The sequence below is a fragment of the Papio anubis genome, chromosome 17 (assembly GCF_008728515.1).
Source record: "Papio anubis isolate 15944 chromosome 17, Panubis1.0, whole genome shotgun sequence".
Lineage (NCBI taxonomy): Eukaryota > Metazoa > Chordata > Mammalia > Primates > Cercopithecidae > Papio > Papio anubis.
The window spans coordinates 6,937,961-6,963,752 of NC_044992.1; the positions used below are offsets into that span (position 1 = coordinate 6,937,961).

General features: G+C 56.4%; 5 protein-coding genes across 6 annotated transcripts; all 5 read left to right on the forward strand.

Moving 5' to 3' along the window:
* Positions 1-934: 934 nt before the first annotated feature.
* Positions 935-2,262, forward strand: SPEM1 (spermatid maturation 1). The gene is made up of 3 exons (XM_003912257.4): positions 935-1,154; positions 1,252-1,312; positions 1,506-2,262. The coding sequence occupies exons 1-3, from the start codon at positions 1,011-1,013 to the stop codon at positions 2,228-2,230; spliced, it is 930 nt and encodes a 309-aa protein (XP_003912306.1). The 5' UTR covers positions 935-1,010; the 3' UTR covers positions 2,231-2,262.
* A 3,708-nt stretch (positions 2,263-5,970) lies between these two features.
* Positions 5,971-8,167, forward strand: SPEM2 (SPEM family member 2). 2 transcript variants are annotated; one of them, XM_003912256.5, is made up of 3 exons: positions 5,971-6,414; positions 6,581-6,638; positions 6,776-8,167. In XM_003912256.5, the coding sequence occupies exons 1-3, from the start codon at positions 6,079-6,081 to the stop codon at positions 8,095-8,097; spliced, it is 1,716 nt and encodes a 571-aa protein (XP_003912305.4). In that variant the 5' UTR covers positions 5,971-6,078; the 3' UTR covers positions 8,098-8,167. The 2 variants fall into 2 exon arrangements, with proteins under 2 accessions (XP_003912305.4, XP_009187816.3); XM_009189552.3 differs by having other exon boundaries at positions 6,406-6,496.
* Positions 8,168-9,741: 1,574 nt separating this feature from the next.
* SPEM3 (SPEM family member 3) lies at positions 9,742-13,878 on the forward strand. The gene is given in 4 exon segments (XM_017950310.3): positions 9,742-9,966; positions 10,116-10,173; positions 10,293-13,783; positions 13,785-13,878. Coding segments are annotated over 4 exon segments (3,723 nt in total). The 5' UTR covers positions 9,742-9,828; the 3' UTR covers positions 13,821-13,878.
* Positions 13,879-16,228: 2,350 nt separating this feature from the next.
* TMEM102 (transmembrane protein 102) lies at positions 16,229-25,310 on the forward strand. Its single transcript, XM_009189553.4, has 6 exons — positions 16,229-17,294; positions 17,404-19,748; positions 22,661-22,771; positions 22,966-23,069; positions 23,824-24,022; positions 24,306-25,310. The coding sequence occupies exons 1-2, from the start codon at positions 17,081-17,083 to the stop codon at positions 18,714-18,716; spliced, it is 1,527 nt and encodes a 508-aa protein (XP_009187817.1). The 5' UTR covers positions 16,229-17,080; the 3' UTR covers positions 18,717-19,748; positions 22,661-22,771; positions 22,966-23,069; positions 23,824-24,022; positions 24,306-25,310.
* Positions 19,664-25,317, forward strand: FGF11 (fibroblast growth factor 11). Its single transcript, XM_003912254.5, has 5 exons — positions 19,664-21,016; positions 22,661-22,771; positions 22,966-23,069; positions 23,824-24,022; positions 24,306-25,317. Exons 1-5 carry the CDS (start codon positions 20,824-20,826, stop codon positions 24,374-24,376), a joined length of 678 nt encoding a protein of 225 aa, XP_003912303.1. The 5' UTR covers positions 19,664-20,823; the 3' UTR covers positions 24,377-25,317.
* The last annotated feature ends 475 nt before the right edge of the window (positions 25,318-25,792 follow it).

Genomic DNA, 25,792 nt, shown 5'->3' on the forward strand with positions numbered 1-25,792 from the left:
ACAGTGGACGAGGGGAGAGTCCTCATCTGCTGGCATTTTGTGGGATGTTAGTGCCAAACTTGAATAGGGGCTGGGGTGCTGTCTTCCACTGACACCCAAATCCAGAATCCCTGGTCTTGAGTCCCCAGAACTTTGCCTCCTGACTATCCCTTCTCCTCCTACCTCCATCCATGGAAAATTAGTTCTTTTCTGATCCTTTCCCCTGCCTGGTCTAGCTCCTCTCCAAACAGCCATGCCCTCCAAATGCTAGAGACCTGGGCCCTGAACCCTGTAGACAGATGCCCCCCAAATTGGGGCATGGGAGGGGGGCTGGGGGACCCCATGATTCAGCCACGGACTCCAATGCCCAGCTCCTCTCCCCAAAACAATCCCGACAATCCCTTATCCCTACCCCAACCCTTTGCGGCTCTGTACACATTTTTAAACCTGGCAAAAGATGAAGAGAATATTGTAAATATAAAAGTTTAACTGTTGGTTGTGCCTGCTCTGTTGTGGGGAGGGCAGTCTCTGAAGAAACAAGCCCTGGGGAAATGACGAGGGAGGAGGGGTCCTGACCCCCAGCCCTTCTTTTCAGTGACCAGCTCTGAGGTCTGAGAGGAAGGGGGAGTGGGTGCTGGGGTCTGGTTGCCACGGTAATATGTCTGGCAAGTGAACATCAGGACCCGTGTCTATGCCGAGACTGGAGCCTGATGTCGTTCTGTAATGGAAGGACAAGGGCTGATGGGGACAGATGTCAAACAGGCCGGAGGCCCAGTGGGCTGGTGTAGGCAGCTAACTCAGCAGAGGCATGTGAGGTGAGAGGCATGTTCTCTGCCAAGGCCTGGGCTCAGGCAAGAGGGTCAGCCACAGGTCCAGGACTCAGGGTAGTCCCTTGGCACACTGTAGGGGAGTGGCCTGGCACCATTGTGACCCGTTCACTCCCAAGACCCTCAGGGACAGGCAGGCAGTCAGTGGACACTGTGGGCACAGTGGGCTGGGGGCGTAAGGGCCCTGGTGGTCCTAGGGACCCCATGGCCATGGCTGAGCGGCCGAGGCCCGACTGGGCCTCGTATCACAACTGCAACACCAACAGCTGCCAGGACCTGGGCAACTCTGTCCTGTTGCTGCTGGGCCTCATCATCTGCATTAACATTAGCATCAATATAGTGACCCTGGTCAGGGTGGGGCCGGGTGGGAGGGAGCTGGTGGGATGGTGGGGGCAGGCCTGCCGGCCAGGGCCTGCCTGGGATCACTGTGTCTTCCCCCACCTAGCTCTGGAGCCGATTCCGTGGCGTCTTATACCAAGTGTTCCATGATACCATTTGTGAGAAAGGTAAGCAGGTGTGGGGACTGGGGCACAGGAGGGGCAGAAATCAGGCGCTCTAGCCTCAGCCCTAAATTAGGCCCTTCCCTTCTTGCTCGCCCCTCTCGGACACCATAGCTGTGCGACTGCCCTCTCTGGGCCCTGCCTCTCCATGCCTGTAGGAGCTGGCCTCCCCACTAGTCTCACCTCTCCCCATCCACAGACGCTCCTAAGTCATCCTCACTCGGAAAGCAGACCCAGCCCTCTAAGAAGCAGAGTTCCCCTGCAGTCCATCTTCGGTGCACCATGGACCCTGTGAAGATGACTGTGACCCCACCCCCAGCTCGCCGCCATCGCCGTCGAGGCTCTCCCACACACTGTGCTCACTGCCCAGTAGCTTGGGCTCCTGACACTGATGATGAGAAGCCCTATCAGTACCCAGCCATCTGCTCCTACCACTGGGATGGCCCTGAGGACTGGGAAGGCTTCCAACGCACTCAGGGGACCTGGGTTCCCTGGACTCAGGACCCCCAGGAGCCCCCTCCCCAGACCATCCGCTTCCAGCCTACCATAGAGGAAAGGCCCCTCAAAACAGACATGCGGTCCGAGCTGGGCCTAAGGGCCTATGTGTATTCTGTGAACCCACCACCTCCCAGCCCTGAGGCTCCTAGCCACAAGAACAGTGGGGAGGGGGCGGTGCCAGAGGCAGAGGCGGCTCAGTACCAGCCTGTCCCAGCTCCCATCCTGGGCCCAGCAGTCGTCCCTGAATTTTCTCGGTGCCGCTCCTCAGGCCGAATAGTGTATGATGCCCGGGACGTGAGGCGGCGGCTACGGGAACTGACCCGGGAGGTGGAGGCCCTGTCCCGCTGCTACCCTCTGGCCTCCGGATCCAGCACTGCCGAGGGGACAAGCAAGAATTGGGTGTACCGTTCCCTGACTGGGAGGTGACTGGAAAAAAATAAAAAGGAGAGAGGAGGTGATCTGTGGTGGTGTTGGGGTGCCAGGGCCCACACAACACCTAGAAGCTGTGGCTGTGAAGAGAATGCTGTCCCTGGCCACAGGGCCCTGAGCCCTGAGGACCCTCATCAACCTTTTGCCTCAAAGGCCTATCCCTGTCCTCAGCCTTTCCCAGGCCCTCTGGGTTCCAAGGCTGTCACCTGCCTCTACCTTGTTTTCTTTCCTTTTCTTTCTTTTTTTTTTTTTTTTTTTTCTGAGACAGGGTCTTGCTCTGTTGCCCAGGCTGGAGTGCAGTGGTGCAATCACAGCTCACTGCAGTCCCAACTGCCTCCCACCTCAGCCTCCTGAGTAGCTAGAACTACAGGCATGGGCCACTAGTTGTTTGTTTTTGTTGTTGTTTTTTGTTTGGTTGGTTTTTTTGTGTGTGTGTGGTTGTTTTTGTTTTTAAGACAGAGTCCTATTCTTGTCACCCAGGCTGGACTGCAATGACATAATCTTGGCTCACTGCAACCTCTGCCTCCCAGGTTCAACCAATTCCCCTGCCTTCAGCCTCCCAAGTAGCTAGGAATACAGGAGTGAACCACCACGACCGGTTAATTTTTGTATTTTTAGTGCAGATGGGGTTTCGTCATGTGCTGGCCAGGCTGGTCTTGAACTCCTGACCTCAGGTGATCTGCCTTCCTCGGCCTCCCAAAGCACTGGGATAATAGGTGTAGGCCACCCCTCCCTGGCTGCGCCACTAGTTTTTGTAGAGATTGGGTTTCACTACTTTGCCTAGGCTGGTCTCAAACTCGTGGGCTCAATTGATCCGCCTACCTCAACCTCTGAAAGTGCTGGGATTACAGGTGTGAGCCACTGTGCCGGGCCTGTTTCCTACCCTCTTCTGAGACAGGGTCTTGATCTGTCACCCAGGCTGTGGTGCAATCATGGCTCACTGGAGACTCAACCTCCTGAGTTCAAGCAATCTTCCTGCCTCAGCCTCCTGAGTAGCTGGGACAACAGGCACCACCATGCCCCGTTAATACCTTGTTTTCTTTTTTTTTTTTTTTTTTTTTTTTTTGAGACGGAGTCTCGCTCTGTCACCCAGGCTGGAGTGCAGTGGCCGGATCTCAGCTCACTGCAAGCTCCGCCTCCCGGGTTCACGCCATTCTCCTGCCTCAGCCTCCCGAGTAGCTGGGACTACAGGCGCCCGCCACCTTGCCCGGCTAGTTTTTTGTATTTTTTAGTAGAGACGGGGTTTCACCGTGTTAGCCAGGATGGTCTCGATCTCCTGACCTCGTGATCCATCCGTCTCGGCCTCCCAAAGTGCTGGGATTACAGGCTTGAGCCACCGCGCCCGTTAATACCTTGTTTTCTTTAGTGCACGGAGAAGCCCCTAAATTCTACTCCAGGTCCTGTAGTGCAGTCCTGCACTACAGGAGAGATCTCCATCTCCATGGCCCTAGCTCCTTAGAAGGCTGGTGCCTGCCAGAGCCCAGGGTTAGGCTGCAGCCACAGGTGAGGCCTGGTTCCCACGTAAGCCCTATTTATTTAGGGAGGGATGGCTGAGAGGGCATCTAGTCCCTCACAGTTCCCTGTTCACCCTGAAGATCCTATACTCAAGAAGGACTGGAGCAGAGGATGAAATATTGGGAGGCCCCTTGGCTGGGCGCGGTGGCTAACGCCTGTAATCCCAGCACTTTGGGAAGCCGAGGCAGGTGGATCATGAGGTCTGGAGATCAAGACCATCCTGGCTAACATGGTGAAACCCTGTCTCTACTAAAGAATACAAAAAAAAAAAAAATTAGCCGGGCACAGTGGCAGGCGCCTGTAGTCCCAGCTACTAGGGAGGCTGAGGCAAGAGAATGGCGTGAACCCGGGAGGTGGAGCTTGCAGTGAGCTGAGATGGCACCACTGCACTCCAACCTGAGTGACAGAGCAAGACTCCATCTCAAAATAATAAAAGAAGTATTGGGGACTCCCTCAAGAGGTACCTCACTGTAACATCACAGCCCTCTGTGACCTCACTCCTTTGATTAATTCACTATGTCACCAGTGAGGAGACTAAGTTCAAAGAAGCTAAGCGTCTTGCACATGGTTACACAGACACTGAGGATCAAGCTCATGGCTTCAGATGCTCCATCCCATTGCTGCAGAGCCAGCGTGACCCACCAGAATCTCCCACCTTCCCCAGTTCGCCATGTGAACTCAGAAACTCAAACTCAGGCCCTGCCCTTCTCCTAGACAACTGGGATCACAAGCACATGCACACACACACCACTTGGGAACAAGCAACCAGGTGCATGAGCCCGGGCTGAGGGAACTGGACTTCACCTTCCACTCTAGACAGATTCCTGGAATGTGAGCAGATGGACCGTTTGCAAATAGCCCTGCTTCTCTCATTCAACTAATGTTACTGATCATTTTCAATGGATTGCATTCAGTGGATATATATTGAACATCTACTATGTGTTTGGAGGCTAGATGGGAAATGCTTACTGGCCTTTCTTTCTGCTGAGTGGTTCACTGTGTGAACAAATGGCTTGCAGTCTCCAGGGTGCCACAGACCCCAGTGATGCACCTGTTTTAAGTCAAACACTCTTTTTGGCATATTAACAATTACATCTATTTTGTGCTTTGTTTATTGCATGTGTTTTTTGTTGTTGTTGTTGTTGGGTTGTTTGTTTGTTTTGAGACTGTCAAGCTCTGTCACCCAGGCTGGAGTGCAATGGCACAATCTCAGCTCACTGCAACCTCCATCTCCCAGGTTCAAGTGATTCTCCTGACTCAGCCTCCCAAGTAGCTGGGATTACAGGCACCCGTCACCACGCCCAGCTAATTTTTGTATTTTTAGTAGAGGTTTCTCCATGTTGGCCAGGCTGGTCTCCAACTCCTGACCTCAGGTGATCCACCTGCCTGGGATTACAGGCGTGAGCCACGGCGGGTTTTCTCTCTCTCTCTCTCTCTCTCTTTCTTTCTTTCTTTCTTTCTTTCGGGAGACAGAGTTTCGATGTGCCACCCAGGCTGGAGTGCAATGGCGAGATCTCAGTTTGCTGCAGCCTCCACCTCCTGGGTTCAAGTGATTCTCCTGCCTCAGCCTCCCGAGTAGCTGGGACTACAGACATGCACCACCACGCCCAGCTAATTTTTGTGTTTTTAATAGAGACGGGGTTTCACTATGTTGGCCAGTTTGGAACTCCTGACCTCAGGTGATCCACCCGCCTCGGCCTCCCAAAGTGCTGGGATTACAGGCATGAGCCACTGTGCCCAGCCCGGGCTTTCCTAAGGTAGTAGCTTAACTATTTTTCACCATGTAGGGGTGGGTTGGTGGGAGTGCAGGTGGTTAGGATGGAGAAATCACGGCTGGGGTTGGTTCCTGGCAGAGGCGGCAACCTCAGTGAGGCAGACGTCAGTGTGACGAAGGGGCTGGTGGGCTCACGGACCACCAACACCTAGGGCTGGAGTCTCTGGCCAGGAAGAGTGGGGCAGAGATGGGAGCTAGAGGAATTTTGACAGGGAAATGGACAGAGTAGGGAGGGACTAGTACAGCAGGGTGATGCCTGAGGGGACTCTTAGTGTCACCCGCCCATCTAGTCACCCTAGCTGCTGGCCCCAAAGTAACCATGGGGGAAGGCACACCAACAGGCTATGTAAGTTGCCATAATGTCTCAAAAGAACAATGAAACAGGACATATCTTATGCATGCTTCAACCCCTGTGATGACTGTCATTCTCTAACTACCTTGTCTTCAGCTCAGGAACCAGGTGTGGGGTTAAGCAAGCCTCATGGAGACAGAGGAACAGACTAAGATCTGGGATATCTGGGGACCGGGCTCTACCAAGTAGGAGCCACGGCTGGAGATGGTGGTAGAAGGGACCAGCAGAATGGATAAAAGCTGCCACCTCTACATTGTGACTCTCGCTAGCTCGCCTCATTGTGACCTGGCTCCCTTACCAGCTTGTAGTGATCTCCGGGGATTGGCACGAGTGCAGTGTGGGTTGGGGCCAGGGGTGGGGGTGGAGGGGGGTGGCCCAGGTGGCCCTAGGACCCCCCCCTCCATGGAAAACCAGCTATGGCATAACACCCTGGGATGTTGCAATCAACACCAAGAAAGCCCCCACGATGCCGAGGACATCTTATTCCTGCTGCTGGGCCTCATCGTTCTTGTCAACATTGGCATCAACGTGACAACTATGGTCAGTGATGATTGTGGACCATCTCTGGGGGTGAAGAGGGCTGAGGGTGGGAGCCAGCTGCAGCCTACATCTCCACCTGCAGGTGCGGTCTAGACTGGGGCAGGGGCACGGGTGGTGGTGCTGGGCGTGGAGGGCCTGGCCTTCACTCTCTGCCACTCTGCCCCAGATGTGGCATGGACTCCAGAACGCCTTAGACAAGATGATTGATTGGACTACTCGGAAAAGTAAGTGTGGCTGCTGGAGAGGTAGCGGACCCCCATCCCCGACCCTGACAATGGCCCTAGAAACCCAGGCCCCAGTGTTCCCAACATTGAGCTCTTCTGACAATTGCCCTGACTTCATAGATTCTTGCCTTCCCCAGATGAAATTCAGGCCAGCGAAAGTCCCCCCAGTGGTCCCCCAGACAAGGCTCAGGACGTCCACATCCACTGCATCGTGGACCCTGTGCAGGTGAAGATGGCCCGACCCACACGGTACTCCTCTTTCTCCTGCCACCGTTTCTCCAGCCATCACAGCAGCAGTCTTTGCTGTCTTCATCATCGCCGCCGCCGCCGCCGCCGCCCCCACGCCCGCCATGGTCGCTGTCGCTGCTGCAACCACCAGCAGCAGTCGCAGAACTACAGACAAATCCCCCATAGCCGCTCAGTCTTCCATCACCCACATCGCAGCCAAAAGATGTCACCACGACGCCGAGTGCCCTTCTTTGATCAGGAGGACCTGGAGTCCTACCTGGAGGAGCAAGACAACCTGCCCTTCCCGCATCCCAAGTACCCACGTCGCGGCTGGGGTGGGTTTTATCAGAGAGCCGGTCTGCCCTCCAATGTGGGACTGTGGGGCCACCAGGGTGGTATCCTGGCCAGTCTGCCACCACCCTCTCTCTACCTGTCACCTGAGCTGCGCTGCATGCCCAAGCGTGTAGAGGCCAAGTCTGAGCTGAGGCTGCAGTCCTATGGGCCCCACGGTTCCCAGTCCCGACTGTGGGGCAATGTGGAGGCTGAGCAGTGGGTCTCGTCTCCACCACCTCCCCGCCGGCTGCCCCCTAACCCCGCTTGGGTCCCCAGGGGGCACAGCCCTTACCCCTCAGTGGGCTGGACACTGTATGACTCCTGGGATCAGCGGCGGCGTGGCATGGAGGGCTTTGAGCGCCCCCCTAACTTGGTGTCCCGGAACGCCCGGCCCGAGGCCCAGGGCTGCCGGGAGCACCACTCCCCACAGTCCCACCGGCGGAGTCTGCTTGGTCACACTCACGGCCAGTCCCACCGCAGCCCCCAGCCATCCACGGAACCCTTGGGCTACAGCTCCCGGGACCCCCATGAAGTGCAGCGCTGGGCAGCCGACTGGGCTGAGGCTCTGCCCGCCCGGCGTCCTCTGACTACCTCTGCCTCCCTCACGGTGTTGGGTGAGGCCTCCCACCAACGGACCCCAGCCCCAGGCTCAGTACGGGTTCCCCATTCCTCCAAGCCCCGGCCCAAAGTCCAGGTTGCAGATCCTGCCCCACCCCCGACCATGTTCGTCCCACTCAGCCGGAATCCAGGGGGCAATGCCAACTATCAGGTGTACGACAGCCTGGAGCTGAAGCGGCAGGTGCAGGAGAGCGGAGCCAGGTCCAGCTCACTGCCGCCGGCTTCCACCACCTCCTCAAGGCCCTCTCTGCACAGGAGCCAGACCGGGAAACTCAACTGACCAGAGGGGCATATGGGGCGCGGGGCAGGGCATGGAGAGAGAAGAATAAAGGGAAACAGAGTCCAAGAAACACTGTGGTGGTCTGTTGCGTAGGAGTGCCACTCCTTCGGCCAGCCTGGATCCCTGCCCTTGGCTTCCTGAAATGAGAAACCAGTGTCCCCTTCTTGGTGGGAGGCACCCCTTGGTTTAGTGGCCATGCGGCTGCCAGCAGGCCCTCCTGGTCCGCACCATGCACTACATAGATCCTGCACTGGCTGACGACAACCACCCGGGCTCTCTATTCTCCCTGTTCCCAGAAAGGATCAGGTCTGGATTCTGAAGTCAGTGTCTCAAGTGGGGCTCTTTGGAATTTACTTAGCTCATAGTACAGGACCAGGCCGAGGCTCTGGATTCCAGCCAGGCCTCCCCCAGGGCTCTGAGGCAGAGGTCTTCCCAGTCTCTGGTGTAGTCAAGGGGTGAAGGGTTCAGGATTCTGAAATGAAACTGCAGGAGTGGCCGGGCACAATGGCTCACACCTGTACAGCACTTTGGAAGGCCGAGGAGGCAGATCACTTGAGGCCAGGAGTTCGGGACCAGCCTGGCCAACATGATGAAAGCCCATCTTGGTTGGGTGCAGTGGTGCATGCCTATAATCCCAGCACTTTGGGAGGCTGAGACGGGCAAATTATGAGGTCAGGAGATTGAGACCATCCTGGCTAACACGGTGAAACCCCATCTCTACTAAAAAAATACAAAAAATTAGCCTAGTGTGGTGGCACGCACCTGTAGTCACAGCTACTCGGGAGGCTGAGGCAAGAGAATCGCTTGCCCAGGAGGCAGAGGTTGCAGTGAACTGAGATCACACCACTGCACTCCAACCTGGGTGACAGAGAGAGAATCCATTTCAAAAAAAAAGAAAGAAACCCCATCTCGGCCAGGCGCAGTGACTCACGCTTGTAATCCCAGCACTCTGGGAGGCCGAGGCGGGCAGATCACGAGGTCAGGAGATCGAGACCATCCTGGCTAACACAGTGAAACCCCGTCTCTACTAAAAAATACAAAAAAATTAGCCAGGCGTGGTGGCGGGCGCCTGTAGTCACAGCTACTCAGGAGGCTGAGGCAGGAGAATGACATCAACCCAGGAGGTGGAGCTTGCAGTGAGCCGAGATCACGCCACTGCACTCCAGCCTGGGTGACAGAGTGAGACTCCACCTCAAAAAAAAAAAAAGAAAGAAAGAAACCCCATCTCTACGAAAAATACAAAAATTAGCCGGATGTCGGGGTGCATGCCTGTAGTCCCAGCTATAGCCACTCAGGAGGCTGAGCCAGAGAATCGCTTGAACCTGGAAAGTGGAGATTGCAGTGAGCCGAAATCGCACCACTGCACTCCAGCCTGGACGACAGATCGAGACTCCATCTCAAAAAAAAAAAAAAAAGAAAGGAAGGGAGGGAGGGAGGGAGGGAGTGATGGAATGAGTGAGTGAGTGAGTGAGTCACCCAGCAGTAGGGAACGATGGAGAAACAGGAGAGGGTCACTGGCCTCCAGACCCTGTTTGACTGTCCATACCTGGTTACCCAAACCTGGTTACCAGAGAGTTCCACCCTGGGCCCTCCTCTTCCTCGACCTTCCTCATTGTGATCCTGACCACCCGCCTCATTATGACTCAGTCCACCCCCTCCCCAACAACAGGAGTCTTCCTCCTAGTGACTGTGTGAGGACCGGGGGCCCAGGCAGTCCTGGGACCCCAGGCCATGGGTGAGCGAGCCTATCATGGGGCCCAGGTGTGCTCTGGCAACAACCCCAGGAAGTGCCAAGACTTAGGAGACTCGATTCTTCTTCTTCTGGGCAGCTTCATCTTGCTCAACGTGTGGATCAATGTGGTGACTCTGGTCAGGGCAGGATCTGGGTAGCAGGGTTGGGGGAGCCCTGGGGTCTTGAAGGGGCTGAGGTGGGAGGGCTGTTGGGGTGTGGCCAGACAAGAGTTGGACTTAGGGGCTCACTCTGCTTCCGGACTCACCCGCCCTCCCGCTCTCCTCAGCTCTGGAAGCATCTGAAGAGCTCCTTGCGGATTCTGTTCCATCATTTTTTTCCCAAAGGTGAGTGGGCCCCTGTGTGGGCTCCCAGGGATATGGGCCTGTCCCCTTTCTCCTATCCCTGGCCCAGTTCTCAGTCCCTAGGGAACCAGAGCATTGTCCCATCCTACCTCTCCCTGCAGACAAGCAACGCAGCGGCAGCCATCCCATATGTATTCGCTCCTCCGTGGATCCCAAGAACCTGTGCTCAAAAGTCTCTTCCCGCATCCATCATCGCCCAGGCTTCCTGCCCAGGCACGTTAACCGTCTTGACTCCTGGATACCAGACACGAATGATGAGAAGGTTTCTGCATGCTGCTGGATGCCACCTAAATGTGGACGTGCCAGGGTTCCCAGGGAGTCTCCATGGGGACTGTACAAGGAGGAGATGATGGGAGTGGGGGAGGCCCCTCAGGTCACAGCCTTAAAGGCTCAAGCCTCCTTGCTCTCCACGCCAGAGACATCTTCCCAGTTCCCAAAGATGAGCAAGTTGGACATGGGTCCATGCCGCCTGCCCCAAGAGAGCCAGACTAAGACCCCAGACTGTGCCCCCGCCCAGGCTCCACCTCAGGCCCAGGTCCACTCCCCAACCCACACTCCTGTGCACACCCTCACCCACTCCTGGATCCATGCCACGGCCCACACCTCTGTGCACACCCCTGCCCACTCCTGGACCCACTCCAAAGCCTGCACCCCCGAGGGCACCCACTCCCAGGCCCAGGACACCTCAGCCCAGGCCCAAGCCCACACCTCCGCCCCTACCCCAGCTCAGACTCCAGCCCACATCCAAGCCCACGCCTCGGCCCCTACCCCAGCTCAGACTCCAGCCCACATCCAAGCCCACACCTCGGCCCCTACCCCAGCCCAGGCCTCAGCTCACACTGAAGCCCATACATCAGCCCAGGCCCAAACCCACGCTCCGCTCCACACCCCTGAGCATACTCACTCCCAGGCCCACAGCCCTGAACACACCTCAGCCCATGCCCCAGCCCAGGCTCCTATGCCTGCCCCAGCCCACCCCCAGGCCCATGCCCTTGAGCACACCTCATCCCTTGCCCCAGCCCACAACCCAGCCCAGGCTCCTATGCCTGCCCCAGCCCACCCCCAGGCCCATGCCCCTGAGTACACCTCAGCCCATGCCCCAGCGTATATCCCAGACCACTCTCATCTAGTCTGTAGCTCGGTTCCTGTCCCAACCTCTGCCCCAGCTCCTCCCAGAACTCTTGCCCCACACAGTACTCCTGTCCTAGCTCCTACACCAGCCCCTGTCCCAGCCTCTGCCCCCGCCCCTGCCCCAGCACTGGTCATGGCCCTGACTACCACTCCTGTCCCTGATCCTGTCCCTGCCACCACCTCTGCCCCTATCATAACGCCTATACCCTCTCCCCGATCTGCCTTCAGCCATGACCTCTCCACTGGCCATGTGGTCTATGATGCCCGCAGGGCAAAGCAGAACTTCTTCCATATGTCCAGCCCCCAGAACCCTGAGTATTCAAGAAAAGACTTGGCTACCCTCTTCAGGCCCCAGGAGGGTCAGGACCTGGGGAGTTCTGGTATATCTGAGCAAACAAAGCAACGCAGTGGGGATAGTGCCAAGCTTCCTGCAGGATCCATACTGGGCTACCTGGAGTTAGGGAATATGGAATGGAAGATCTCAGATGACGCCAAAGATAAGTTCCCCCAGACCAAGAATTCCCCTTACTGCAGCTTCCATCCTTGCAGTTCTGAGAAGAAGACAGACTCCCAGGCTCCAGTCTACCCCAAATTCCTTGTCTACTCCCGGGATACTGCATGTGTCAAGCCTTGCTTTCATTCTACAACCACTGCCCAGAGCTCAGTATGCACTCTTTCTCCACCGTGCACTCTTTCCCTGCCTCTCGTTCCTCCCAGATCCTTTGTTCCTCCTCAACCCACCAACCATCAGAGGCCCTCCACCTTAATACAAACCCCTACTGTTCTTGCAACCTCCAAGTCTCCTCAGTCCATCCCCACTTCCCACTTCCCCATCCCTTCCCTGTTCGCCACCATTTCCCAACCCCTGATCCGACCCCAATGCCCTGAATGTCGTGAGAGTCTAGGCCTTACCCAACATTCTGGCCTTCAAAGGACCCCGTGCCCTTCAAAAGACTCCAGAGTTCCCAGGAATCTGGACCTTGCCCAAAACCCAGACCTCCACAAGAACCCAAGCCTTACCCCAGATCCAGGCCTCCACAAGAACCCAGGTCTTGCTCAAAATCAAGGCCTACATGATTTCCCAGGCCTTCTCCAAGATTCTTATCTATGCCAGAATCCAAGCCCTTCTCAAGACTTTGGCCTCCACAAGAATTCAGGCATTAGTCAAGATACCCACCCCCAAAAGAACACAGGTCTGACTCAAGAAGCGGGTGTCCTTAGGAGCCCATGTCTCACCCAACACCCTGGCCTCCACAAGAAAACACCATTTACCCAAACTTCTGATCTTCAGAGGAGTTCAGGCTTTACACAAGACTCTGGAGTCTATAGGAATTCTGAACCAAACCAAGAGACTGTGGTCTATAAAAATCAAGATCTCTCCCAAGCAACTCATCACCAAAAGAACCTAGGCTCTTCTAAAGATTCTGGAGGTCACAAGGATACAAGCAATGTCCAAGATTCAGGAGTCTGTAGTACCCCAGGCCTTACTGAAGATTCTGGGTCACGGAAGGGTCCATATGTTGCCCAAGACTCTGAAGTCAACAAGAGCTCAGGAGTTATCCAGGAATCTTGTCTCCGCAAGAGCCCAGGCCTTGTCCAAACCTCTGGCCTCCCAAAGTGCTCAGGCCTTACCCAAGACTCAGGAGACTACAAGAATCCAGGACTTATCCAAGATTGGGGTGGCCACAAAGTTAAAGGCCTTACTCAAGATTCCAACCTCCCAAGCCTTACCCAAGCCACTAAAGATGAAAGAAGATTTAGCCCTCCCCAAGATGTTGGAGTTTACAGGAGCTCAGAACATAGACAAGACTCTAATCTCCACAAGTGCCCAGGAATTAATCAAGATCCTGGCCCTCATAAAGACCCAGCCCTTGTCCAAGACTCTGGCCTCCCCAAGATTTCAGGCCTTACCCAGGAATCTGGCCCCTACAAGAACTCATGCCTCATCCCAGATCCTGGCCTCCACAAGAACCCAAGCCCTGCCCTAGGTTCTGATTCTGTCCAGCTTTTATCCCCACTTCAGACCCCAAAGTCCACACTGTCCCCGATGAAGTCATTTGTGCCCGAGAAGGCTGCTCAGAAGGAGGACGCACAGCGGCACGTCCTCTGGGCTCCTGTCCAACTCAATCAGAACTCCTTCTCTTCCAAGGTCCAAGTGGTCTCCAGTGACCTGCAGACCTTCTCAGAGGTACCTGTATTAATTGAGCTGCAGTCATCCTCCCGGCAGGCAGGCAGCCAGCACAGGGTGTACCACCCTGTGGATACAGTTCCTTCAGGCTACCAGAACTATCGTCAGATGTCTATGCCTTCCCAAATCAACTGGAAGTCCCACTGCCCTGGACCAGGCACCCGGGCAGGGCATGTGGTTTTTGATGCCCGTCAGAGACAGTTGGCAGTGGGCAATGACAAGTGTGAAGCTCTGTCTCCTAGGCGCCTTCGTCAAGAGGCACCCAGCAGCTCAGGGGAAACCATCAAGGAGTGGGGATATCAGAATGTGATGAGAACCTTGGACAAAGAGGGGACAAAAGTGCATCAGGAATAAAGAGGCGAGAGAAATGTTCTGTGTTTGTTTGAGGACATCCACCCCAGCCCATCCCTGATGCTGGCCACTCACAGAGCTGATGAGGACAGGTCCCTGTTTCTCCTCCGTAGCTGCAAAGCTAAGCCCATTATCCTCAAGGCCCTAGAGCTGCTCTGTCCCGTACACTAGCCTTTAGCCAAATGTGGCTATTAAAATATATATTAGGCCTGGTGCAGTGGCTCACACCTGTAATCCTAGCACTTTGGGAGGCCGAGGTGGGCAGATCACAAGGTCAGGAGTTCGAGACCAGCTTGGCCAACATGGTGAAACCCCGTCTCTATCAAAAATACAAAAATTAGCCGGGCGTGGTGGTGCACGCATGTAATCCCAACTACTCGGGAGGCTGAGGCAGGGAGAATCGCTTGAACCTGGGAGGCGGAGGTTGTGGTGAGCCGGGAGATCGCACATTGCATTCCAGCCTTCCGCAGGACAGCAAGATTTCTGTCTCAAAAAAAAAAAAAAAGTAGATGTTTCTGCAGAACAGAATTTTAAATTGCTTAATTTTTAATTTACATTTCTTTTTTTTTTCTTTTTTTGGAGACAGAGTTCAATATTTCAGACTGGAGTGCAGTGGCGTGATCTGCTCACTGTAACTCCCACCTCCCCAGGTTCAGCAGCGATTTTCCTGCCAGCTCTGAGTAGCTGGGATTACATGTGTGCACCACCACGTCCGGCTAATTTTTGTATTTTTAGTAGAGATGGGGTTTCACCATGTTGGCCAGGCTGGTCTCGAACTCCCGACCTCAAGTGATCTGCCCGCCTCGGCCTCCCAAAGTGCTGGGATTACAGGTGTGAGCCACCGCGCCCGGCCACATTATCTATGTTTCAAGTACTCAACAGCCACAGGTGGCTGGTGGCTACTGTATCAGACAGGACCAACTGAGGACCTTGCCATCGTCACAGAAAATTATATTGGAGAGCTATGCTTTAGAGTCTAGAGGAACTATTCCTTGTCACCCATTCTTAGTATCTTCAAAGCTTCCACAGAGTCCAGAGAACTTAGTTCTTTTTAGAGTGCCTCAGAAGCCACCCTCTGGGGAGGAGGTGAGATGCAGGGATGTCTAATGCCTGGTTACTCCAGACTGTGAGAAAAAGCCCAGTCTCCAGTTCTCCTGATCTGGCCTCTTGGGTCACAACCAGATGTGTGTGTATGGGAACCTACTTGCGCAGTTCTGGGCTGCTTTGCTGCTCTCAGTTCTCCCAGGGACCCCAGCTGTGGTTGCTGAGGGAGAAAAGCTCTCTGTCAGTGGCTAGGAACCCCTGAGGTCTGGGCTTCCCAAACTGATCTCTAGAGTTGGGGAGTCTCTTCTTTTACAGGCCTCTAATTTTCCTAGGTGTCCCTCCTCCTTAATTTTCTTATCCATGGACTTAGGCCTATCCCATCCTGGAGACCGACCAAGGGCAGAAGGAACGTAAGAAGTCGTGGCCCAGGCTGGGCACGGTGGCTCATGCCTGTAATCCTAGCACTTTGGGAGGCTGAGGCGGGAGGATCATCTGAGGTCAGGAGTTCAAGACCAGCCTGGCCAACATGGTGAAACTCTGTCTCCACTAAAAATACAAAAAATTAGCTGGGTGTGGTGGCAGGCACCTGTAGTCCCAGCTACTCAGGAAGCTGAGGCAGGAGAATTGCTTGAACCCGGGAGGCAGAGGTTGCAGTGAGTGGAGATCATGCCACAGCACTCCAGTCTGGGTGAGAGTGTGAGACTCTGTCTCAAAAACAAAACAAAACAAGACTTTGAGATCCCTGCCATGACTCAGGTAGCAGTGACTTGAGGTGGGCATCACTAACATGTATGTCTCTTCTATGAGTCAAACGTCCATTTCTGGGTCACGATCTGTGTGCTCCTGCCTAACACTACCACCTTTGGGACTTCAAGATGCACCCCCCACCCCACCCAGTCAGGGAACCCCTTTCCAGCACCTCCCTGGCTCAGCTGTGCAACCTTTCTAGGCGGTACTCTCCTCATCCCCAAAATGAGGAAGTTATAATTACCTGGAAGAACTCTAGTAGATCTAAGTGACCAGGGCTCCTGTGTCACACAGGAATGCAGGGGTCCCTATCACTCCCCAGGCCCTAGGGTGTGTCCTTCATTACTTTTTTTTTTTTTTTTCAGATGGAGTTTTGCTCTTATTGCCCAGGCCGGAGTGCAATGGCACAATCTCAGCTCACTGCACCCTCTGCCACCTGGGTTCAAGTGATTCTCCTGCCTCAGCCTCCCGAGTAGCTGGGATTACAGGCATCCACCACCATGCCCGGCTAATTTTTGTATTTTTAGTAGAGACAGAGTTTCGCCACGTTGGCCGGGCTGGCCTTGAACTCCTGACCTCAGGTGATCCACCTGCCTCAGTCTGCCAAAGTGCTGGGATTAGGGGTGTGAACCACCGCACCTGGCCCATCCCTCATTATTGTTTGCGACTCAGAGCCATCCTATTACCGGTCTCAAACCCCAAGGAATGTTTGAGTGGGGTTGACATGGGCATGAAAAGAGACAGAATAATCTATCTCCAAAGGAACTACAACTTCCATCAGGCACTACTTCAGCCGAACAGGAAAGGATGTGGGGGCGTGGCTCCTACGCCCTAGTAGAGCGGGAAACTACAACTCCCAGGATAACGCGGGATCTCAGCAGGGCTAAAGGAGTGACTGAGCTCTGACTGGCGACCCGACCTGGCAAAAACCACCCCGACAGCCTCCAGAAAGGGGCGTGGCCGAAAATGTAGGGGCGTGGCCACGTGGGCATCAGGAAGAAGTAACCTGTTGAATCTATTTCTCCTCCCCACCCTTACTGCTTCCCAGAAGGGGGAAGCCGCTGACCAATAAGCCTCTTCCAAAAAAGAGGTAAAGGGAGGTAGACAAGGGGCGGCGGCGGAGCCTGGCTACTGCATTCCGCGGGAGGCTCAACAGTTACTTTCTACCTGCTGAGTTCGGTGAACCAGTTCATGCGGGCGGGGAACTGCATATGAGAAAAGGGCCAGGATAGAGGAGGTATTTATTTGCTCATTTTGAGGACTAAATTTAGAATCCATCATCTACAGACCCATTTGTAGCTTGTGTCTGGGGCACTCGCTCTGCCTCAGAAAGAGGGAAGAACGGGGACGACTTTTTGGCAGCAAAGGAAAGGCCCGTCTAGGCCACCTCCCTTCCGTGCTTTCCCTAGCCCGAAACGATAGAACCGCATGGCTTCCGCGGTCTGGGGGAGTGCCCCCTGGTGGGGCCCGCCGCCCCCGGCCCCAGCTCGGCCGCTCACGGACATCGACTTCTGCTCCGGGGCACAGCTGCAGGAATTGACGCAGCTGATCCAGGAGCTGGGTGTGCAGGAGAGCTGGAGTGACGGGCCCAAGCCCGGAGCCGATCTCCTCCGGGCCAAGGATTTTGTCTTCTCTTTGCTTGGTAAGTAACCCTACTTGCCTTTGGGAACTCACAGCTCTCAGCCTCACTACGCCCCCGCCCCCGCCCCGGCTTTGGGCGACACCCTCACGATCCGTTCCCTTTTTTTTAGGTCTAGTTCACCGCCGGGACCCTCGCTTTCCTCCCCAGGCAGAGCTCTTGCTGCTTCGTGGTGGGATTCGCGAGGGCTCCCTGGATCTGGGGCATGCACCCCTCGGTCCCTACGCCCGAGGACCTCACTACGATGCCGGCTTCACACTCCTAGTGCCCATGTTTTCACTGGACGGCACTGAACTGCAACTGGACCTGGAATCCTGTTACGCACAGGTCTGCCTCCCAGAGCTGGTGTGCGGAACCCCTATCCGCGAGATGTGGCAGGATTGCTTAGGACCCCCAGTCCCAGGAGCACGTGATTCGATCCACCGAACGGAGAGCGAAGAAAGTTCCAAGGACTGGCAAAGCTCTGTAGACCAGCCGCACAGCTACGTCACTGAGCACGAGGCGCCAGTGTCTTTGGAAAAATCACCTAGTGACGTTTCATCGTCCGAGTTGCCTCAGTATGACGTCGTCGACCTTGGCTCTAGCGCGCCTTTGAAAACACTGAGTAGTGACGTCACCAAGGCAGACGTCGAAAGCCCAGTCCCAAAGCCGTCGGAGGCTCGGGAAGCGTGGCCCACATTATGTCCCTCCCAGGTGGCTACCTGGTTCTTTGCTACGCTGGCGGCCGTCGCCGAGTCTCTGATCCCTGTCCCGGGTGCTCCGCGTCTGGTGCACGCAGCTCGCCACGCGGGTTTCACCACCGTCCTTCTGGCTACTCCTGATCCCCCTCGCCGCCTCCTGCTCTTCGACCTGATCCCAGTGGTATCCGTGGCCGGCTGGCCCGAGGGGGCTCGGAGCCACTCATGGGCTGGTCCTCTGGCCTCTGAGTCGGCTTCCTTCTACCTGGTGCCCGGTGGCGGCACCGAGCGACCGTGCGCCTCCGCCTGGCAGCTCTGTTTCGCCCGCCAGGAGCTGGCGCTCAAAGCGCGCATACCAGCGCCGCTGCTACAGGCGCACGCGGCGGCCCAGGCGCTACTGCGCCCGCTGGTGGCCGGGACCCGGGCAGCGGCGCCCTACCTCCTGCGGACGCTGCTGTACTGGGCGTGCGAGCGGCTGCCCGCGCTCTACCTGGCGCGGCCAGAAAATGCGGGCGCCTGCTGCCTCGGGCTGCTAGACGAGCTGGGCCGAGTGCTCGAGGCTGGGACTTTGCCTCACTATTTTCTGAACGGCCGAGAGCTCCGTACCGGGGACGGCTCCGCTGCGCTGCTCGGAGAATTGGCCCGGCTCCGCGGGGACCCTGCCCGGGCCCTCCGTGCCGCGGTGGAGGAGGCCAAGGTGGCCCGCAAAGGGGGCGGTTTGGCCGGCGTGGGGGGCGGGGCCCATTAAAGATGCTGTTCCTACCAGTGGAAAGTGCCTCTGTGGGCGAGCGAGACGTGGGGGGCACAGCTCGCCCCTCGCCTGGGGGACTGACTGTGTGCCCTGGGCCTGAAGCCCCGCTTCTGGAAGGCCTCCCTGTTGGTTCCTCCTCTAGGACCACCCGCCTGCCCCGGCACAAGTTGCCCCATTCCAGCCTCGCTACTCTCCACTTCTGTGGCCAGCACTCCGCCCAGGGGCAGCTTCCAGAAACCGTCTGTCCCCAGTTCTTTTGGTCATTTCTCTTAAGGGTCAATAGAAATGGGAGAAACATATTTGCTGACCAAACGCGGAAAGGAGTTATGGAGACCAGGGTCTGATCAATTTGGCTCAAACACAAAGGCAGAGATATGAAGGAGGCCGGATTTCGCCCGAGGCTGGATCTCACCACTACCCCTCCTCCATCTCTCCAGTTCTTCCCCCACTTTCCTCGTGCTGTTCTGTCCTCGCTAACATCCCGGCCAGTAGGGTCCCTCTCCATTCTCCCAGCGTCCGCCATTCCATCTCCCTTGGGCCCAACCTCTCCTTCCTATCCAGAGGTGCATTCGGGAGGCCTTCTTGTCCCTCCTTCTCTGAAGGCTGAGACGTGCGGCCTTGCCTCGGCTTTGCCTGCTTGTAAGACACAGTCCGCGCTCTCTACCTCCAAGGAACCCCGGGGTTCCTCCTGCCCGGCTTCACCCTCCTATTTCCCAGCGTCTCCGCCCCCTGCCCCGCCCCCGGGCCGGCTCTCCGAGGAGGGGGAACTGCTGTCGCCGCCGCCGCCGCCTCAGCTTCCCACAGCCGCTGCCGCTGCCGCCGCTGCCGCCGCTCTGCCTGGTCCAGCCACCGGCCCAGTGCTCTGACTTCGCCGGACCGGGGAGCTCTGCAGAGACACCCTCACTCCTTCCCCAGGGTCCGGGACGCCTAGCCGGGCGTGGGGGGAAGCTCCGTTTGCGGGGGACAGGGAGGGAGGAGCCTGGAGCCGAAGCCAGCGCCACCCGTCGCCGGATCAACAGGACAGGACAGGTTGAGGGGCGTCGGGGAAAGGAAGAGGGGGTGCTATAGGCAATCCCGGGGAGGACGAGGAAGCCCTGTCGCAGGAAGCTGTGATCCGCTCTGACTTGTAGGGGGCCTGTTCACATTTGGGGACTGGTGACAACGTGGGTGCACTCCTCTCTCGGGGGGCTGGTTAGATTGGAGGGCGTGGGATCTAAACAGCACCAGCTGTCCCCAAGAAAATTTAAGGGACAGCCAGGGGAGAAAAAAAAAAGCAAACACGGATGCTCCTCATTTTGAGGTGGCGGAAGGCCCTCCAGACAACTACCTGGTGTATCCACTAGGAAGGGTGGATTTGGAGGTGACTTCAAAAGGAGCGGAGGGTGTGAAGGTGAAGAAAGGATCTTGGCCGCTAGAATTCTATGCTACTAGACGTGGGGGTGACTTGGTGAAAAAGCTGTTATCCAGCCAGAGGGTCTGGGAGCCCCGTCTTACTGAATCTGGGCAACCTGGATACTCTGAGACATATTTTGGGGAGATTTCAGTGAAAAAAGTGGGGGATCCCCTCCATTTAGAGTGTAGCAAAGGAAAAAATACCAAGGTTGGGTTCCTTCCTGACATTGGCAGTGCCCCAGTAGGGGTGGGATGAGCGAATATCCCCAAAGCTAAAGTCCCACACCCTGTAGATTACAAGAGTGGATTTGGTAGGAGTGTGCCCCAAAATACAGTGGAAAGGCGCCTGGAGATATTTTAACCACGTCTTGGAAATTTGGGGGGTCTTGGTTTTGGGATAGGTGAAGTGGGGACAGACACTGGAGAGGAGGGAAAGGGGACGTTTTCAGTAGGAGGCAAAACTCGAGGGTGGCATCCACTGAGGAGTACATAGGCTGCTGGATCCGGTGGAGCCAGCACTGGGCCCACGGGTGGCAACTGGCTGCTGTGGAGGGGTGTACCTGGGGTGGGGGGTTCTGGGGCTTATCCTCAGGTCCTGTGGGTGGGGCAGCGAGTCGGGGCCTGAGCGTCAAGAGCATGCCCTAGTGAGCGGGCTGGAGCCCAGCGCGCTCCTGGCGCTGGCCGGTTTGGGGGTGTCTCCTCCCGGGGCGCCATGGCGGCGCTGGCCAGTAGCCTGATCCGGCAGAAGCGGGAGGTCCGCGAGCCCGGGGGCAGCCGGCCGGTGTCGGCACAGCGGCGGGTGTGTCCCCGCGGCACCAAGTCCCTTTGCCAGAAGCAGCTCCTCATCCTGCTGTCCAAGGTGCGACTGTGCGGGGGGCGGCCCGCGCGGCCGGACCGCGGCCCGGGTGAGTGCGGCTGGGGCGGGGTCTCCCGGCCAGAGGTTTCTCTGCCTGGGAGATTGAGGCCAGGGACTCTGAAGGATAGGGCCCGGCTGAGGGGCTCCTCGAAAGTGGAAGGGGGTGGGCCAGGACGACAAAGTCCCTGCCAGACTGTGCCTCAGTTTCCCTTCTCTTTAGTCCATAACCCGGAGTCTCCTTATTTTCGAGGTCAAGGGGAAGGCTTGAGGGGCTAAGTCTGTATCCCCGAAAGCCTCGCAGTTCCTGCTTGTCCCCCCTTCCCAACACAGCAGTCCCCACCCCCATCGTCCTCCGCCTACGTGCCGGTTCTCGCGATTCTTTCTATCTGGAGCGGAGAGGCCTGGGGGTTTCCAGACGCCTGGGTCACCCCAAGGGTTTCTGCAGCTCCAGCAGCACGCCCCCCCAGCCCCTGCCCGCCCCGGTTCTCCCGCTCCTCCACGCCTGGGCTCGGTTCCTCCTGGTCGAGCTCTCCTGGCTCCGAGCCAATCTCCCCAGCTCTCCCTCGGGTGTCCTTGCAGCTACCTCGCCAGCCAGCCCTCTATGCGCCCTCCTCCCGTGACCTGCGCTTCAAGAACGGAGCTGGGCACCCCCTCCCATAACCCCCGCGCCACTCCGAAATCGGGTCCCGTAGGCTCAGGGGACCCTACGCTGGGAGGAACTCAGACACAGTTCACGGCTAGAGATGGGCGCAGACTCTTGGGGGTCGTACCACCTACAAGGGGGGACAGGGAAGTCGGCAGAGAGCAAGCGATGGGGGAGGAGAGTTCTGAGAGTTAGAGTGTGGTCCCCGTCCAGGTGCGACAGTCAGGGAGTCCCTCTGGCCCTGCTCCCGCCCGCTCCCAACTCCCTTAAGGGTAGTCCCCTCGCGCCCTCCTCCCCGCGCCACCGGCTGCCCATAGTGGTACAATCCGCAGCCCACCCTCTGAGTGGGACCGGGCCCCCACGTGACTCAGCCTGCCTTTTCATCTCCTCAGCTCCCACCCCCCATATCCTTGGTGATGTCCCCCTTACCCCAGGCGGGTTACCTGGCCGAAGGGGAGAGGCTGAGCCTCAGGGAGAGCTGGGCCCCCGCGAGCCAGCAGACAGACAGACAGACTGGTCAGTGTCAGACAGACCGGCACTGGGCCAAGGCAAGGCTCTCGCCAAGCTAGCGGCAGCCGCAGCAGGTGCTGAGTCAGCGTCAGGCCCAGTCCCACCCCCACCCCTGAGGGAGAGCCCCTACCCTGTGGTCAGTTTGCTGCTGCCACTGTCCCCCACCTTCGCAAACACGCTGCCCCTTCAGTACCCCTGCTGGTCTCCCTCTGTCCCTGCCTTTTGATATATCTCTCCCCTCCCTCCTCCCCCACTCCTCCCCGCTTCTGGTTAAGCTGTAGGGTAGGAATTAAGCCATTTAAATAAATTTCAATAAATTACACTGAAAGCTCCTGGTTATAGGAAGCAGAAGGGACCCACATCAGCTTTCCCAGGAGTGAAAGGGAGGTGGGAGAGAGCGTGCTTGGAGGGTAAGAGAGCTGGGGCCCTGGGACCCTCTTCCTTCCTTTCATTCTCCTTTCATCCTCTGATCCTGCCAAGTGTCGGAATGTTTCTGGGAACAGAGATGTCATTTTCAAAGATGAATGTCTCTCTCTCCAGAGCCTCAGCTCAAAGGCATCGTCACCAAACTGTTCTGCCGCCAGGGTTTCTACCTCCAGGCGAGTCCCGACGGAAGCATCCAGGGCACCCCAGAGGATACCAGCTCCTTCAGTGAGAGGGGAAGCTGGCCGCCGGGTGGGAAGGGGGAGAATGGGGACAGCAGATGACAATCCTATTCCCTCTTCAGCTTCTGTTGCCATTGGTCCGTCTTCCTGACCCCTAAGGGAAAATGCGGAGCTGGGATGAGGGGAGCTCAGGTGAGGGTCAGAGGCCTGGGTATTGATGTTCCCTCTCTCCACCCCCAGCCCACTTCAACCTGATCCCTGTAGGCCTCCGTGTGGTCACCATCCAGAGTGCCAAGCTGGGTCACTACATGGCCATGAATGCTGAGGGACTGCTCTATAGTTCGGTGAGACAATGAGGCTGAGTGGCTGGGGAATACCGGGAACTCCCCTTCCTCAATTTGTCCCTTGAGGGAATGACAGTCTTCCTCAACTACAGACATTTTGCCCGGGACTCCTCCCTCCAGCTTTTGCTGATGGCCTGTCATCACTGCCCATTCCGGACCAACTCCTCTAGGGTCTCTCCAATGCCCACTCCTTGCACACCCCCAACACAGCCCCAGGCTCTTTGAATGTCCAACTCTTTCTGCCTTTTAGGGCCCCTACTTCTCATCCCATCTCCTCCAGATTTTGTCATTACTCACTTCCCTAGAGTCATCCAGGATAGGGGATAGTGAGAAATTGGGAATACAGTGGAGAGAAGGAATCTTATTCCAAGACCCCTAAAAGTCTAGTTCTTTTTTTTTAAAAAAAAAAACAGTAACAGGGTCTTGCTATATTGGCTAGGCTGGTCTCGAACTCCTGACCTCAGCTGATCCACCTACCTCAGCCTGCCAAAGTGTTGGGATTACAGGCATGAGCCACTGCGCTTGGCCCAGAGCCTAGTTCTTAGCCCTCAAGGGCCCACCAGGCCTCTTCCTTGTCCTCCCTTTGCTCCCAGGTCCTACAAGGACTCAGAAGTTGCCCTCCCCCTCCCCCCAAAAGCATATGGATTATATCTATCTATCCTGGCTTGTGCTTTCCATGAGCTCCCTTCTGCCCAGTGATGTGTCTTTTTATCTCTCTGTCTTTGTGTGCCTTTCTGGGTCTTTGTCTCCTTAGCCGCATTTCACAGCTGAGTGTCGCTTTAAGGAGTGTGTCTTTGAGAATTACTACGTCCTGTACGCCTCTGCTCTCTACCGCCAGCGTCGTTCTGGCCGGGCCTGGTACCTCGGCCTGGACAAGGAGGGCCAGGTCATGAAGGGAAACCGAGTTAAGAAGACCAAGGCAGCCGCCCACTTTCTGCCTAAGCTCATGGAGGGTGGGTATAGACTCAAGAAAATGAGGACCACAGGAGAGGGTATTGACCTTGATATGGACATTTAGGGGCAGACAGCTCAGGCTACAAGTGATAAGAGGACCCTGTTATGACAGATCAAGCCAGGAAAGCTTTGCCCTTTGGGGGTTTGGGGTGCTCTCCTCCTGTGGGTTGGGGTTCTGGGAGGGTGAATGTACGGGAAGGGAGCCCTTTCAGAGCACTGATTCTGCCTGGTCCCTCTGTGCCTAACTCTCCTTCCCTGCTCCTCTTTTTCTCCCCTTCACAGTGGCCATGTACCGGGAGCCTTCTCTCCACAGTGTCCCTGAGGCCTCCCCTTCCAGTCCCCCTGCCCCCTGAAATGTAGTCCCTGGACTGGAGGTTCCCTGCACTCCCAGTGAGCCAGCCACCACCACAACCTGTCTCCCAGTCCTGCTGTCACCCTTGCTGCCACACACATGCCCTGAGCAGCCAGGTCCCACCAGGTGCTCTACCCTGAGGGAGCCTAGGGGCTGGCTGTGACTTCCGAGGCTGCTGTGACCCTTAGATCCTTGGGCCTAGGAGGGAGTCAGAGAGGGGGATGTCTGAAGATGGTCCTGGCTGATCACTTCTTTCTTTCCACACTCACACAACCCCCATGCCTTTTCCTGAGATGGCACTGGGAGTTCCCAAATGGACAGCCAGGGCATAAACATTTCCCACCCCGGCTCAGCCAGTTCCTGGAGTCCCGTGCCCATTTTCGTTGCCACTGAGCCATTTCTAGATTTACTGAAGCTCAGGATTCATGTGTCCTTCTTTCCCTACTCTACATTCTGCCTTGGTCTGGACACATTCTGGAACACCGGACACCCTAGCCAGGGCCACTTCTGCACCAGGGCTCTGTACTGGAACTCAGGCATGCTGCCAGCCTTTGCTCTGGATCCATCAGGCTTCTGTCCGTGACTCAGATGGATCCCTGGTTTCCAAGTAGAAAGAGGCTAGATTTGAGCCTTGTCTAGCTGTTGGCCTTGGCCTGAACTGGAACCAGTCTCAGATGACCACGGGTTTAACCTTCTTATCCCAGAGACACCCAATTCTAGAGCTTTATGGAGCCATACTTCCTCCTGAATCCCAGATCTAGGACACAGAACATGACTCTCAGCCCTTTTACCCAGGATGGGGCTGGGGCCTGTATAGCCATATTATTGCTCTCAGTAAGTTCTAGCCCCACCCTCCCCCCTTCTTGAGTGATACCTATTACGGATGAGTTCTGGAAAAGACCCAGCTATGATTCATAAAAACAGTTCTGGATGAATCAAGAACCACTTCTTGTTTTTCCTAGATAATTCTCTAAAAATATGATTCTTCCATATAGAATGCTAAGCTTATTTTTACATGCAATTTCTAGCTACTTCAACCCAGCTGAGGTCGTGCCAGGGAGACAGAGTCTGGAGAAGGGCTGAGGAATTTTGGAAAGATCCCTGGCTCGTAGTAGGGAGGCTGGGATGGGGGAGGGGTCAAAATGATGACATGATTGAACCTGCATCTGTGTGGGGTGGATACGAACACTTAGCTACCTCAGCAGGAATTCCTTCCAGGCCCCCTTTAAAGCTGAGGTCCTTAAAGTAATGTGTCCTGAATAAGAAGGACAAATGGATACAGCCTCGACCCTCCCAGTGAGGAGACCCCAATTCAGCAATAAGTCTCACCCTTCTCCCCTATAGGTCAGGCCAAGGAGGGTGAAGGCCTCTTGCACTCCAGACCTCATATGCCCCGACAGCTTCTAATTGGATAGAA

Coding starts and splice junctions, on each gene's coding strand:
- SPEM1 (XM_003912257.4), top strand. CDS start 1,011: ATGGCCATGGCTGAGCGGCCGAGGCCCGACTGGGCCTCGTATCACAAC. Junction 1,155..1,251: donor GCATCAATATAGTGACCCTG/GTCAGGGTGGGG, acceptor TCCCCCACCTAG/CTCTGGAGCCGATTCCGTGG. Junction 1,313..1,505: donor TGATACCATTTGTGAGAAAG/GTAAGCAGGTGT, acceptor CCCCATCCACAG/ACGCTCCTAAGTCATCCTCA.
- SPEM2 (XM_003912256.5), top strand. CDS start 6,079: ATGGTGGTAGAAGGGACCAGCAGAATGGATAAAAGCTGCCACCTCTAC. Junction 6,415..6,580: donor GCATCAACGTGACAACTATG/GTCAGTGATGAT, acceptor ACTCTGCCCCAG/ATGTGGCATGGACTCCAGAA. Junction 6,639..6,775: donor TGATTGGACTACTCGGAAAA/GTAAGTGTGGCT, acceptor TGCCTTCCCCAG/ATGAAATTCAGGCCAGCGAA.
- FGF11 (XM_003912254.5), top strand. CDS start 20,824: ATGGCGGCGCTGGCCAGTAGCCTGATCCGGCAGAAGCGGGAGGTCCGC. Junction 21,017..22,660: donor GCGGCCGGACCGCGGCCCGG/GTGAGTGCGGCT, acceptor CTCTCTCTCCAG/AGCCTCAGCTCAAAGGCATC. Junction 23,070..23,823: donor AGGGACTGCTCTATAGTTCG/GTGAGACAATGA, acceptor TTGTCTCCTTAG/CCGCATTTCACAGCTGAGTG.
- TMEM102 (XM_009189553.4), top strand. CDS start 17,081: ATGGCTTCCGCGGTCTGGGGGAGTGCCCCCTGGTGGGGCCCGCCGCCC. Junction 17,295..17,403: donor TTTTGTCTTCTCTTTGCTTG/GTAAGTAACCCT, acceptor CCTTTTTTTTAG/GTCTAGTTCACCGCCGGGAC.